The sequence below is a fragment of the Peromyscus eremicus genome, chromosome X (genome assembly GCF_949786415.1).
Source record: "Peromyscus eremicus chromosome X, PerEre_H2_v1, whole genome shotgun sequence".
In the NCBI taxonomy this organism is placed as follows: Eukaryota; Metazoa; Chordata; class Mammalia; order Rodentia; family Cricetidae; genus Peromyscus; species Peromyscus eremicus.
Genome location: NC_081439.1, coordinates 133644195 through 133660553, shown reverse-complemented (window position 1 = coordinate 133660553; position 16359 = coordinate 133644195). Strand labels below are relative to the sequence as shown.

At 37.6% G+C, this 16359-nt stretch overlaps 1 protein-coding gene across 2 annotated transcripts in view; it reads left to right on the top strand.

The window, feature by feature from the left end:
* The window catches only part of Tmlhe (trimethyllysine hydroxylase, epsilon), a 118256-nt gene that overhangs the window by 86889 nt on the left and 15008 nt on the right, over positions 1 to 16359 (top strand). For both annotated transcript variants that reach the window (XM_059251305.1, XM_059251304.1), the window contains 2 exons: positions 9694 to 9973; positions 11984 to 12103. In XM_059251305.1, coding sequence (XP_059107288.1) covers positions 9694 to 9973; positions 11984 to 12103 — 400 coding nt within the window. The remainder of the gene's footprint in view (positions 1 to 9693; positions 9974 to 11983; positions 12104 to 16359) is intronic.

The following is a 16359-nucleotide window of genomic DNA, read 5'->3' as shown; positions in this document are numbered from 1 at the left end:
GACTATGCATGCTATGTATTTAGGTAAATATACATATGAAAAACAATTAATGAAAAAAGAGGCCATAAATATGGGAGGTGCATCATGTATTAAAGGATTTAGAGGTAGGAAAGGGAGGGGAAGAAATTATGTAATTATAATCAAAAAATAAGAAAAATTTAAAAAATATAAGAACAGGCCCTGGAGAGATAAATCAGTAGTTAATCAGTTGCTGCTCTTGAAGAGAATGTAATTTGGTTCTGAGCACCCACATGCTAGCTTCCTATCATCTGGAACACCATAAAAAAAAACTAACCTTTGAACTGTAGGCATAGAAGAATACCATACCGAAAACATAGAAATAGACAAAATTTTTCTAAACCTAGAGAATAAGATGCCCATTCAGGTACAAGAGGACTATAAAACACCAAAGAGCCAAAGCCAGAAAAGAAATTCCTCATTACATGTTGTAGTTAAAACGTTAAAAACACAGAATAAAGAGAGTATTGAAAGTTGCAAGAGAGAAAAGTAAAGTCACTTATAAAGGCAGGCCTATCAGAATAACATCTGATTATTAGACAGAAACTTATAGAGACAGAAAGGCCTGAAAATATGTAGTCCAAGTTCTGAAACCACAACTGTCAAACTAGACTACTATACCCAAGAAAACCATCTATTAAAACTGAAGAAGTAAAAACTTCCTATGATAAGAATAGATTAAAGGAATTTATGACCACTAAACCAGGACTACAAAGGATATTTGAAGGACTCCTTTGGTCTGAAGAGAAGGACAAACACACCCAAGAGTCACAGGAAATAAACAATCCCAGAAGAGTTAATTCAAAGAAGTCCAAGAAAACACTACGAAACAACAAAATGACACAAATTAATGCACAATTTTCAATAATACCTCTTTTTTTGGTTTTTTGAAACAGGATTTCTCTGTGTAGCTTTGGAGCCTTTCCTGGAACTCACTCTGTAGCCCAAGCAGGCCTCGAACTCACAGATATCTGCCTGTCTCTGCCTCCCAAGTGCTGGAATTAAAGGCATGTGCCACCACTGCCTGGCTAATACCTCTTAATATTAATGGTCCCAGTCAACCAATAAAGAAACACAGATGAACAGATGTATTAGAAAGCTGGATGCATCTTATTTATTGCCTCAAACACACACACACACACACACACACACACACACACACACACACACACACCCCTTACCTGCAACAATAGGTAACACCTTATGGTAAAGGGATGGAAAAATGTAGTCCAAACAAGCAGAGCTAAGAAGCAAGCTATTCTAATATCTGACAAAATATACTCAAATTAGAACTAGTTAGAAGAGATATGGAGGGTCACTTCATATTCATTGAAGAAACAATCCACCAAGAAGGTATTATATTTGTAAATATATATGCACCAAACACAGATACACCTAATTTTATTAAAAAAAACCATACTATTAGATCTGCAACCACAGATTAACTCCAACACAGTGATAGTGGATGACTTTAACACCCCACTCTCACAAATAGACAGGTCCCCTGCAAAAAACTCAAGAGAGAAACTGAAGTTAACTTACATCATAAAATAAACAGAAAATGAAAAGGATCTAACAGACATCTACAAAACAATCCAACCAAACACTAAAGAATGTACCTTCTTTTCAGCAGCCCATAGAACTCTCTCCAAAGTTGACTACTTATGAGGATTCAAAGCAAGTCTCTACAAATACAGGAAATTTGAAATAACATCCTGCATTCTATCTGACCACAGTGGAATAAAGGTAGATATCAAGAGCAATACAAAATACAGAAAGTACATAAAATCATGGAGACTAAACAATACAACACTACTGAATGATAATTGGGTGAAGAAAGAAATCAAGCAGGTAATTTTCAAATCCTTAGAATTGAATGAAAGTAAAAACACAACATAATAAAATCTATGGGACACAATGAAGGCTGTTCTAAGAAGAAAGGTTATCGCACTAAATGCCTACATAAAAAATGGAGATATCTCAATTAATAACTTAATCATGCACTTGAAAACCATGGAAAAACAAAAACAACACCCCAAAACAGTAGATAAGAAGAGATAAGCAAAAATCATGGATGAAATAGAAGCAGGAAAAAAAAATAGACTCAATGAAACAGAGTGTTGGTTCTTTGAAATATTAACAGGTTTGACAAACCTTTAACCAAATTAACTAGAAGGGAGAGGAGACACAAATTAATAGAACTAGAGATGATTAAAAGGGAAGTATTACAACAGAGACAGAAAATTCAGAGAATCATAAGAATATACTGTAAAAAGCTTATATTCCAGAAATGTGGAAAGTCTAAAAGAAATACATGAATTTCTAGATGCATATGACTTCTAAACTTAAACTTACATGAAGGAAATAATTCAAACATACATATAACAAGCAATTAAATAGGCACAGTCATTAAAAATACCCCAACTATTGAAAAAAAAACAGCCCAGGATTAGATGGATTCAGGACAGAACTCTTATTACACCTTCAAAGAACACCAATACTCTTCAAATAATCCCATAAAATAGAAATGTAAGGAACATTTTCAAATTGTTTTTATGAAGCCACTAATAACTTGATAACAAAAAACAGATAAAAAATTATAGGCCAATATCTCTAATGAACATAGACACAAAAATTCTCAATAAAATACTTGTAAACTGAATTTAAGAGCATAAGAAAAGGTCATCCATCATAATCAAGTGGCTTTCATCCTAGAGATGCAGGTGTGGTTCAGCATACATAAGTCAGTAAGTGTAATCTGCCACAGAAATTAGACTTAGGGACAGAAACCACATGATCATCTTATTAGATGCAGAAAAGAACTTCAATAAAATGCATCTATTCATGATAAAAGTCCTAGAGAGAATCAGGATGCAAGGGATGTATCTCAAATTAATAAAGGCAATATACAACAAGCCAAAAGCCAACATACTAAACAAATAAAAACTCAAATATTTCTACTAAAATCAGAAACAAGGATGCCCATTCTCTTGATTCTTATTCAGTGTAATACTTGAAGTCTTAGCTAGAACAACAAAACAAGAAAAGATAAAGTGGATACAAATAGGAAAAAAAATCAGATATCCTTATTTGCAGATGATATGATTCTATGCATAAAAGATCCTAAAGACTCCAACAGAAAACTACAGATAAATATATTCAGCAAAGTAGCAGAGTGAAAAATTAACATGAAGAAAAAACAGTAGCCATCCTCTATACCGATGGCAAACACTAAGAAAACAGGGAAACAAACCCATTAATAATAGCTTCAGAAAATGAAATATTTTGAACTAAATCTAACCAAGGAAATGGAAGACTTGTACAATGAAAACATTAAGACACTTTAAAAAAGTAATGTAGATACCAGATGATAGAAAGACATCTCCTGCTTATGGATTGATATTGTGAAATGGCCGTCTGACCAAAAGCAATCTATAGATTGCCTGCAACCCCATCAAAATTCCAATGCAACTCTTTACAGAAATTGAAAAAAAATCTCAAAATTCATATGCAAGCACAAAAGACCCAGAACAACCAAAACAATCCTGAACAATAAAAACAGATATCACCATCCCTGATTTTCAAGTTATACTGCAGAGATACAGTAGTAAAAACATCATATTACTATTGTATAAACAGACATATTGGGGATGGAGAGGTGTTTCAGTGGTTAAGATCACATACTGCTCTTATATAGGACTGAAGTTGGATTCCCAGAGTGGGAATGAATATTTTAAGTGGTTTACAACAGCCTATAACTCAAGCTCCAGGGGATCCAATGCCTCTGGCTTCTGAGGGCAGGTGCACTCATATGCACATACCCATACACAAACACATACGCACAAAATAAAATGAATACTTTTTTAAAAAACAAACACATTGATTAGTGGGAACAGAATTGAGGACCCAAATATAAGCCCATGCTCCTACAGCCATCTGACTTTTGACAAAGAAGTTTTGTCAAACACATTGAAGAAAAAAAAAAAAAACAGCATCTTTGACAAATGGTGCTAGTCAAATTGAATAGCTGCATGTAAAACTGGATCGTGTTTCTTACCTTGCACAAAACACAACTCCAAATGCATTAAGAATCTCAACATAGGACCTAGTATCCTGAATCTGATAGAGGAGAAAGTAAGAAATACACTTCAACTTATAGGTACAGAATGATTCTCTCTCTCTCCCTCCCTCCCTCTCCCTCTCCCCCTCCCTCCCTCTCCCTCTCCCCCTCCCTCCCTCCCTCCCTCCCTCCCTCCCTCCCTCCCTCTCCCTCTCCTCCCTCTCCCTCTCCTCCCTCTCCCTCTCCAGGGTTTCTCTGTGTAGCTCTGACTGTCCTGGAACTAGCTCTGTAGATCAGGCTGGCCTCGAGCTGAAAAGTCCATCTGCCTCCACCTCCCAGGTGCTACCACTGCCTGGCTGGAAGTGACATTCTAAACAGGAACCCAGTAGGGCAGCCGTTAAGACAAACAATTAATAATTGAAACTTCATGAAACTTAAAAGCCTCTGTATAGTAAAAACACCATTATTTGAGTGAACAGTCAGCCTATAGAAAGAGAAAAAATTACTAGCTCTACGTCTGACAGAGGGTTAGTATCTAGAATATATGAGGAACTAAAAAATAAAATAAAAACCAAGAAAATAAACAACCCAATTTAAAAAATGGGAGCATGAATCTAAGCAAAGCTCCCCAAAGAAGAAATAAAAATGGTTGATAAATCATTTTAATACTTTAAAAACATTCAGCATTATTAATCATCAGGAAAAGACAAAGTAAAACTACTTTCAGAATTCATCTTACTACCCTAGTCAATATGACTAATATTTTTTTAAAGAGTACTAGATTGTGTGTGTGTAAAGGGAAACACTTATTTACTGTTGATGGAGTTCAGACTGGTGTAGCACTATGGAAATGTACGGAGGTTCCTAAAAAAGCTAGAAATAGATCTATAGTATAATCCAGCTATACAAATTCTGGGCATATATCCAAAAGACTTTCTGCCCTACAACAGAGGTACTTGTTCATTGCTGCTCTATTCAATATAGCTAGGAGATGGAAACAGTCTAGATATCAGATGATGAATGGTAATGAAAATGTACATATATTCAACAGAATATTATTCAGTTGTAAAAAATGAAATTCATATATAAATGGATACAGCTGGAAATTACCATTCTGAGTCAGATTACCTAGATGCAGAAATACAAAAGCTGCATGTTCTCATTTGTGTGGATGCTAGCTTTGATTCATTTGTATGATACATGTGTTTAAAATTGGAGTAACCGTAGAAGTCAGAAAACTAGTAAAGGGACATGAGAGGAGAATTCCAAGGGAAGGGTGATGGGTATCAGGTGGTATGAAGGGGGAAAGAAGATAAAGGAACAGGAAGGATTAGGTGGGATGGGGAATAGAGCAGCTGGGTAGGAAGAAGGAATAATGAAAAGGGTAACTCACATTTGAAAAAGCCATATGGAAACCTACTACTTTAGAAGCTTCCTAAGTATATAATAAACAAATATAAAAAAGAGTTTAAATAGCGTTACTCTATAGCAGAGGGAAGAATACCTATCCTACATAGTATAGGCTCTGAAATTAAAACTTCAGTGCCAGGTATAAGTTAATTTTTTTATGCTGTGGGATGGTCCTTCTGTACACTGTGAATGTGTGTTGCTCTCATTGGTTGATAATAAAGCTGTTTGGGCCTATGGCAAGGCAGGATAAGGTTAGGTGGAAGAATGAAACTGAGGACTCAAGGAAGAGGGATGGAATCAAGGCAGACCTGAGCCAGCCACCCAAGGAACAAGATGTCAGAGGACCAGTAAGCCACAGACCACGTGGAAATACATAGATTAATAGAAATGGGTTCGTTTCAATGTAAGAGCTAGTTAGTAATAAGCCTGAGCCATCGGCCAAGCATTTATAATAAATATAAGCTTCTGTATGTTTATTTGGGGCTAGGCGATCAGGACAGAAAGGCTCCACCTCTGCTTACACTTTTATAGTTGTTGGTTAGTGGAAAAAAAGCAATGGACTAGAGGCTTGGTTCTTTGGGTCAGTCTTTTAACTATGTTAGCATATTAAAGGGCTTAGCTGAAACCTTAAACCTTTGTCTTGTAGTCTACCATGAATAAAGGAGAATTTGCAGTCTCCTACAGGACATCTCCAGACACTGTCAGAATCAGTTAGTAGCACAAACTTGATAATGAGATGGAAATGGAATTCACATATGTTTTATCATCCTGGAAGAGTTGTCTCCATCTAAATCATCTCTCAAGAAATTAAATTAGGAGTCATGACAACTCTTTTGGAATAAAGCCATTATCAGTTTGGTGTTTACAATAGGAATAATTGCAGACAGATTGCAGAGACTTTTGAGGTCTCATGTAATTCTTAGACACACACACACACACACACACACACACACCACTGAGAGTCCAAAGGGTTACTGGGTTTGAGTATTCAGGGAACTCATCATTGTGGTGATATTTTATTTGTACTAAAATGTGATTTTATTTGTATGTTAATAAATAAAGTTGCCTGGGGGTCAGGGCTAATAGCAAGCCATAGCAGAAGCTGGGTGGTGGTGGTGCACGACTTTAATCCCAGCACTTGGGAGGCAGAGCTAGGCAGATCTCTGTGTGTTCAAGAATACAGCCAGCATGGAGACACACGCCTTTAATCTCAGTACCAACCATAGAAGACCTGGAGGTCTGTATAGCTGGGCAGTGACGAGGAGGTCGTGTGGTTGGGTTTACAACCAATGAGAAGGCAGAACAGAAAGTCTATATAAAGACAGATACACAGGATGTAGGTCTCTCTGGCTGAGGAGGACAGCAGCAGCAGTGAAGGGTAAGGATTTTAGCTCTTAGCTTTTGCTCTGACCTCTTGGGCATCTAACTTTGCAATTGGCTCTGTGTTTCTTATTTAACAAGACGGTTACATCTACACATCATGATAGATGGTGTGCCTCCAGAATACTTGATATTACTAAGCAAACTTGTATTTTGGCAATTGGATAGCATTTACAAATATAAACTCTCTTCCTCCATTTCTGCTGATCCTTTCATATTCCTTCTCTTAAAATATTATACAAGTTAATTGCAAAACTTTGCCAGACACAATTTAGTGCTTTGCTTCCTTTATGGTTTCAGTGGTGGGGGGCATAGGCATATGATGATTTTTTAAAATATTTTATTCTTTCATCATTTGAGAAATGTATATAATGTATTTTGATCATATTTACCTCCCCATACCCATTACCCTCACTTATCTCCCTCCTACTTCAGCCAAACCCCGTCTCCTTGCCAACAAGTCCTCCTCCTCCTCTCATGTCATCATTGTGACCCACTGAGTTTAAGGTTAAGTGGAGTGGGTATAGCAGGAATCTTAAAACTTCTTATTAATAAAATCAAACCTGAGGCCAGTTATTGGGTTGAACGCTGGAAGATCAGAGAGACAGAACAAGCCACAGCTAACCTCACCTTGCCAGTTCCTCAGCTGGTCCTGTTTCCTCAGACTGGAAGCCTCTGAGTCCTCATCCAGAATGGGTCTCAGCTGAACTGTGCTGCTCAAAACCTAAAAGCTTAGCCAGCCAAATGCTTCTTGTTCCTGGTCCTCACGCCTTATATATCTTTCTGCCTTCTACCATCACTCCCTGGGATTAAAGACTCGCTTTCTGGGATTAAAGGCATGAGTCACCATGCTTGGCTATATCCTTGAACACATGGATTTCTGCCTAGCTCTGCCTCCCAAGTGCTGGGATTAAAGGCGTGTGCTACCACTGCCTATCCTCTATGTTTAATATTGTGGCTGTTCTGTCTCTGACCCCAGATAAGTTTATTAGGGTGCACAATATTTCAGGGAACACAATACCACCACAAGTGGGGATCAGATAGCAAGGTAGAAGAGAGAATATTGGGTGGGATAACTAACACTAAAGACCTTTGGAAAAGCCATATGGAAACCCCCTACTATAGAAGCTTCCTAAAATACAAGTGTGTGTGTGTAGCTAGAGTTTTCCTGCCTGGCCCACAGTCAGGACAAATCTCTTTCACCTGCCAGTCCCACAGCCGTTCAGACCCGACCAAGTAAACACGGAGACTTATATTGGTTACAAACTATATGGCCGTGGCAGGCTTCTTGCTAACTGTTCTTACAGTTTAAATTAATTCATTTCCATAAACCTATCCCTTGCCACATGGCTCGTGGCTTACCAGGATCTTCACATGCAGCTTGTCATAGTGGCGGCTGGCAGTGTCTCTCTGACTCAGCCTTCCCCTTCCCAGCTTTATTCTCCTCCTTGCCCCGCCTATACTTCCTGCCTAGCCAACGGCCAATCAATGTTTTATTTATTGACTAATTAGCAACACATTTGCCATACAGAACATCCCACAGCATGTGTGTGTGTGTGTGTGTGTGTGTGTGTGTGTGTGTGTGTGTGTGTTTAAATTGAGTTACCTATAATAAGGGAGACAGTGTCTCTTCCAGGTACTAGATGCCATGAAATAAAAACCTCAGTCCCAGGTATGGTTAACACTTTTAAAGTTGTAGGTCAGTGGAGTCCCTTAGATAACCTCTCCCCCAACATTATTTGCTATTGCCATTGCTCCTGGTTACCCTCCAGAACTAGATTATAAGACCCTATTGCTGAAGACACCACCTACTTGAGTTGTAGAACATACAGAAATCAAGCTTTTACTAACTGTGAAGCTTCAACCCTACTGGCTAGCTTTTATAGTGCTGGATGGTACTATGCACGCCTCGAGGGGACAAAAAGAATCAACAGTCTTCCCCATATGTTAACTCTACAAGCTATAATAATGACTGACCTGGCAAAATAATCCCACTGTTTTAAGTGGCACAAATGCTATGGAAGTAGTCAACCACTTTCTACTTGGATTTAATACCCACTCTACAAGATGGAACTCATGTCTGGTATCATTACTGGTCAAAAAAAATGGTGACTTGCTAGATCTTTGTCCCTTGGAGAGAGCCTAATACTACTATTTTACAAATAGATATAGTAATAAACTGCCCCATAATTTTTGTCTTTATACTCATAGATTATCTTCTATATATAGTGTATCTTCCAATCCTCATCAGAGAAATTTCTTTCTGCAGTAGGTGGTGATTAATACACAGAGACTCACAACTGGTCAGCATACAAAGCAAAATCGCCTGTGGAAGTCTCAGCTCCAAATAGGACACCTATGTCACACACACACACACACACACACACACACACACACACACACACACACACAACACACACCCCAAGGCTCAGGAACCATCTAGGAAGAGGGGATACTTGTACTCTTTGATGAACTTTGTAAGAAAAGCACCCTCCAGACATGACAAAGCCATTGCATACAGAACTCACAGTTGTGACTGTTTGCATATGATCAAGCCAGCCAAAATTCTCAGCATGGATGAGGAAGAGACTCATGAAGTAGTCTCAGTGAATTTAAAAATAGAACACATAAGGTTTGAGGGGAAAGTGGTGGACAAGAGGAGTTGGAGGGGAGTGAATGGAAGGTGGATTTGATCAAAACATGCATCTATGAAATTCTCAAACCATTAAAAATGTAAAACAGTCAGAAAAATAAATAAACATTTTTAAGTAGTAAATTGTCAGTTTTTCTAAATTTTGTTTTAATGCTTTTTTTCTCTTAAAAAGGGCCAGATGGTCATGTGACTAGATATGATCTGGATTGGCTGGTGAAAAATAGCTACGAAGGGCAGAAACAAAAGGTTATCCACCCTAGAATATTATGGAATGCTAAACTCTACCAACAAGCCCAGGTTCCATCTGTTGATTTCCAGAGTTTCTTAGAATCAAATGATGAAGTGAAGAAGTTTCTGCAGAACTTTCTGCTATATGGAATTGCATTTGTAGAAAACGTCCCTCCCACTCAAGAACACACAGAGAAGTTGGCGGCAAGGGTCAGTTTAATCAGGTAATTTACTAATTTTCTGAAATCCACAGTAAGTAATTTCTAGAGTGTGAGCACCAATTAAAAGATGTAAAAAGATCTAGTTTCATGGAACATCTTCCTCAAATGCATTAGGCCCAGGTTTAGTCTCCAGTACTGCCACCCCCCCCCAAAAAAAAAGTAATCTCTCTCCTCCTCCCTTCCCTCTCCATCATTACTTCCTCCCTGTACTATATTCTGCTTAAAAGGGGCCTGAATTTGTACTATATTTTAAAAATATAGAGGGTCTAAAAATTATCTAGTTTTTATCTTTGTAAATTCCTAACTCTCTATCATAGATCGGTTGTTAATGCTTCATTGGATACATTGTATTGCATGTAATTAGCATATTCACACCCTATATTTTATTTTGGTCATTACAGCAACCTTTTAATCATGTTTTATTGTCTGTTCCAATGCTAAGCACCTGGTGCTAAGATACAATCAGTGACTTTTCCAGGATCACTGTTACAGTAAGCAGTATACCTTGGGTTTCCTTATCCTAAATAAAGTATTCTTTTCATTACTATTCTCCATTTCACATATAGCTTGATCTTCTGTAGCATTAAATGTGACATAAACTTCCTTCATTACAAATAGTATTTTTTTATTTAATAAAATTCATGTGTAATTAGTTCATTGTGTTACCCAAAGTACCAAAGTATGCTGAGTCATTTGAACAGTGCTAGTAAAGCATAATCAATGGCATTTGTGAGCCATTCAGTTTGAAACACAATTCCAAAGCTCTAAAATAAAGGAAATTGCTGCTAATCAAACTATTGAGAAGGCTTGGAAACTTTTATTTCAAAAGTAAAATCATTTCCTGTTTGCTCTTGGATTTAGGTGTTGTGGTGCAGTCCTTTAATCCCAGAACCTTGGAGGCAAGGGCAGGTGTATCTCTGAGTTCAAGGCCAGCATGGTCTACAGAGTGAGATTCAGGACAGCCAGGGCTACACAGAGAAATCCATCTTGAAAAACCAAACAAAAAAAGTATCCTTTCCTCAGATCTGAACCCACTGAGAAAATAAATGCAAAATCTAATCTATTATTCTACAGGAGAAATACAGCAGGTCTCATAATTGCAACAAAAATATCATTTTCTCTTTTTCTTGTTCCTCTGTGTTCAAAAGATTAAATGAAAAAAACCTCTATGATATATGAATAATAAGCAAACTTCTGTCACCCTTATTAGATTATCTACTATATTAGAAAAGGACTGTTGTTGAAAAATCTGAATATTAATGAAAGACTGTAGTTCCTATAATAAAATTGTGCTTACTATAAGCAGCCACATCATTGTTTCTATAAGAGGAAAGTAAACAAAGGGAATAGCCTTGAATGAGGAGGCTATTAAAATAATAATATAAACAACAGGCAGTGATCTCTGAGCTTTCAGAATGTGCAGTATTTCAATGGTTTTCAGTTCACATTCCCAGAGTGTCAATCAGTGACAGAATTTTTAAGACTGGTATTTTTAACTGTCAGTTTCACCTTATAGATAGCAATCTGTAACAACAATAACTATTATATGTATGTTAAGAGGAAACAATGATGAATAAAATTACAAATGTTACAATTAAATATTACATTAAGTATTACATTAAAAATTAATTATTACAGCCTTTAATCCCAGCACTCGGGAGGCAGAGCCAGGCGGATCTCTGTGAGTTCAAGGCCAGCCTGGGCTACCAAGTGAGTTCCAGGAAAAGGCGCAAAGCTACACAGAGAAACCCTGTCTCAAAAAAAACCAAAAAAAAAAAAAAAAAAAAAAAAAAAATTAATTATTACAGCCAGGAGGTGGTGGCGCACGCCTTTAATCCCAGCACTCGGGAGGCAGAGCCAGGCGGATCTCTGTGAGTTCGAGGCCAGCCTGGGCTACCAATTGAGTTCCAGGAGAGGTGCAAAGCTACACAGAGAAACCCTGTCTCGAAAAACCAAAAAAAAAAAAATTAATTATTACAAATATAGTTTTTTTTTCTTGATTTTACTTGGCAGAGAAACCATCTATGGAAGGATGTGGTATTTCACTTCAGATTTTTCCAGAGGTGACACTGCATACACCAAGCTAGCTCTAGATCGGCACACTGACACTACTTACTTTCAAGAACCCTGTGGGTAAGTATATTTTACTTTTCTAGTGTACTCTTCTTCTAGTTGATGGTCTTGAATAGTTTCTTAATTGTCTTCCATTCTATTTCAATGAAGGTCATGCCTACTTACTGTGGACTTTATGAGTATTTCTTTGTCTTCCTCTGGAAACTAGTCATTTAATAATATTCTAGTTCAGTCTTCATTAAACTTTTAAGAATATAATTTGTATTTAAAATGCAACACATATACATGTGTGTATGTGGAAAGAGACAGACACTGGCTTACACTGTAGCCCTGGATGCTCTGTCCTAGAACTGGAATTCAGTATGTAGCCTAGCCTTGAACAATTCTCCTGCCTCAACCTTCCAACCCACTATACAGAATTACAATATTTTCTCAAAGTAATTACAGCTCACCAAAAAAGTTAACTAACTATAATATAAGCTTTAGAAATTACATTTTTGGCATGATGACAGAGGCCTTTAGTTCCAGAACTCAGGAGGCAGAGGTTGGTGGATCTTACTGAGTTCAGAAACAGCCAGGGTTCAACAATAAGAATTTATCTTTAAAAAAAATTACAGCCGGGCGGTGGTGGCGCACGCCTTTAATCCCAGCACTCGGGAGGCAGAGCCAGGTGGATCTCTGTGAGTTCGAGGCCAGCCTGGGCTACCAAGTGAGTTCCAGGAAAGGCGCAAAGCTACACAGAGAAACCCTGTCTCAAAAAACCAAAAAAAAAAAAAAAATTACATCTTCTTGCATTTAGTTACTGTGTTACAGCAAAGAGTTCAGTCCTATAAACATTGCTGTTATTAGTATGCTATTAAGAAGACTCTGAATCTAACAAGAAGTTAAAGAGGAGAAATGGCAGAAAAATAACTTTTTTCATATTAAATCAATAGCTATACACTAGTAGGCATATACTATATTCAGATTCCCTACTATTTGCTACTCAATAGAGGCCTCTATGGTTGTTGCTTTGTCATTGTTGATCTTGCTTCTGCATATAGATTATGAGCCTGAAGCAATGATATTAGTTAGATGATTGTACATGTGCATGTGGTGTTAAAAAGATAGTAGGAAAGAGTGATAGTACCCAGCTGATTATTGTTACATTGGTTTATTTGAAGAGTTTGTATCTTAAGAATATTCTGGGGCTGGAGAGATGGCTAAGCGGTTAAGAGCACTGACTGCTCTTCCAGAGGTCTTGAGTTCAATTCCCAGCAACCACATGGTGGCTCACAACCATCTGTAATGAGATCTGGCGCCCTCTTCTGACCTGCAGGCAAACATGCTGTATACATAATAAATAAATCTTTAAAAAAAAAAAGAATATTCTGGGTCAGTGAGATGGCTCAGCTGATTAAGACACTTGTCAACAATCCTGGTGACCTGTGTTTATTCTCTGGGACACCCACATGGTGGAATGGGAGAACCGTTCCCCAAAAGTTTTCCTCTGGCCTCCACACATGTACTATGGCAGTGCATATTCTGCCAACATCAGAGATAAACAACTATATTTCCCTTTTACCTTTTCTAGTCAATTATAAAGACTGAGTAGATTTGCAGGGTAGTGATAGTGGTGAAGAGTTAAGGCTGTGACATCAACTAGACCTTGCCCTGCAACCCAATCTGAACATGTATTATTAGCTTTTTGATGCTGAGCATGTAAGTTAAAATCTCCAAGCTTCCTTATCTTCATCTGTAAAATGAGATTAGCAATACAATCTATCCATTAACGTTGATAAGGGATTAAATTTTGTAATAAATTTAAAGCATTTAACATTCTTCTCAACACATACTAAATATTCAGTAAGGATTAGTTGTTATTACCATTTTAGTTGTTATAATCACCACTATCATCTTCATTGTTACATGCCTATCTTTTCTAAAGCCAGCTTTGCTCTGGATGTCATCATTTCTTCAACTGGAGATTTTCCTCTATCTTTCCATACCTGTTGACTTCCTATCAGTCAACTTTTATTAATTCTCTGCTTTTGTATACTTGTATAGACTCTGTATTCCTTTTTCTATCTTTTTATAGCTAAGCTTTTTTAAAAAATCTGTATTTAATATTTTATGACAATTATTATTATTAGCATGCATTAAGTGTAAGGGAGTCTCGTGATAGTTTCATACATGTTTATAATATAATAATATTCACCCTTCTATTATTCTTAACTATCTATACTCCCTTCTTCCTTTCTGTTTTATTATCCCTGGTAGCCCCCTTTCAGTTTCATGTCTTTTTTCTAAACATGTAATACTTGTGTTTTTATGGGATTGACTTACTGTGCATAACATATTGATCTCCAGTTCCATCCATTTTCCATCAAGTGACATATTTTCATTCTTAACAGCCAAAAACATATTAATGTATGAGTGTGTGAGTTGCATTTCTGTGTGTGTGTGTGTGTGTGTGTGAGAGAGAGAGAGAGAGAGAGAGAGAGAGAGAGAGAGAGAGAGAGAGAGAGAAGAGAGAGAGAGAGAGAGAATTTATTTATTCACTCCTCTATTGGCTAGGCATATTTTATAACTCAGCTGCTGTGAATAGTGTGGCAATAAACACAGATCTGCAACTGTCTCTGTGGTACACTGACTTGGTTGCTTTGGTTATATTCCCAGGAGAGATATAACTAAATTTTTATTTTTCTTCTATTTAAAATATATTTTTTTTCTCACATAATATATCCTTATTATGGTTTCCCCTCCCCCTGCTCCTCCCAGGTCCTCTCACCACCTCTCCCATCCGGCCCACCCTCTTTCTGTCTCTCATTAGAAAACAAACAGCCTTCTAAGGAATAATAATAAAAAATTATTATTAAGATAAATAAATAAGATAAAACAAAAACTAACTCACCAGAATAGGACAAAACAAACAGAAGGAACAGAGCCCAAGAAAAGACACAAGAAATGGATACAGATGCAGAGACCTACTCGCTCGCACACTCAGGAATCCCATAAAAACACCAAACTGGAAGCCATAATATATACACAAAGGACCCATGGGGTAAAAAGATAGAGGAAAAACTTAAGTAAAATAAAAGATAAAAAAATTTAAAAATCCCTGACATGACATTAGGAGACAAAAAAAATCTCTAAAGATGCCATTGAGTTCATTTTCTGTTGACCCTCTACTGCTGGGCATGCAGCCCACCCTTAAGAGTAGTTTGTTTCCCCAGTGAGACTTCTTTAGAGAAAACTAATTTCTTATTTGCAAATGGTTATCAATTGGCGATTGCTTCAGGGTTAGGAATGAGGGCATGTGTCCACTTCTCCTTTCAGCTGTAGGACCCCATCTGGTGTGGACCCATGCAGGCCCTGTGCATGCTGTCACAGTCTCTGTGAGTTCATATGTGTGCCAATCCTGTTAATTTAGAGGGCCCTATTGCCTTGGTATCCTCCATATCCTCTGGCTCTTACACTCTTTCTGTCTCCTCTTTTGAAAGGAAGCCATAATATATACACAAAGGACCTGATGCAGATCCATGCAGGATCCATGCTGCCTCAGTCTCTTTGAGTTCATATGTGTTTTGATCATTAGAGGGATTTGTTTTCTTGGTGTTCTCCATCCCCTCTGGCTCTTAAACCTTCTCTGATGGTGTCTGTGCAAGGTACTTATCTTTGAGTATAGCAGAATGTCATTAGGAGTCATTTTATTGCTGTGTTCTTTCAGTAGAAGAGTAATATTTGGTTTTGCCCTAGGTCCTGGGCTATCTAGTCTCAGCTTCTTGGTCATCCCAGCAGTGTTGGTTATGGGTCTATCTTGTGGTGTGGGCCTTAAATCAAATCAGATATTAGTTGGTTAGTCCTACAATATTTATGCCACCTTATCTTGCAGGCAGGACACCATTGCAGATTGAACAATTTATAGGTGGGTTGGTGTTTACCTTTCTCCTTTGGTAGCATGCAGACTACCTTCTAATACCATGAACACTAGTCAGGAGGGGTGAAGGCTCCATGTTGGCCCCAGGTCATCTTCTCCATGTTCAATGAGTTGTGTAGGTATTGTCTTCAGTAACAAGGCCTTGCTGTCAATGTGGAGAGCAACCCATTTTCTTGGCAACAGTCTTGGTTGTTTGGGGATTCCTATGGGACCCCTTTGTCCAAAAATTCAACTTGATGTAATCCATTCCCAGTACTGGAATCTTCATTTGGTGACAATAGATGTCCAGTTGGGGCTTTTTCTCCCCCATTATTTAGCAGGTTCCTTTAGATCACCTTCATATATGTATATATTTTAGGAAGTTTCTACTATATTAGGTTTCCATTCTACCCCTCGA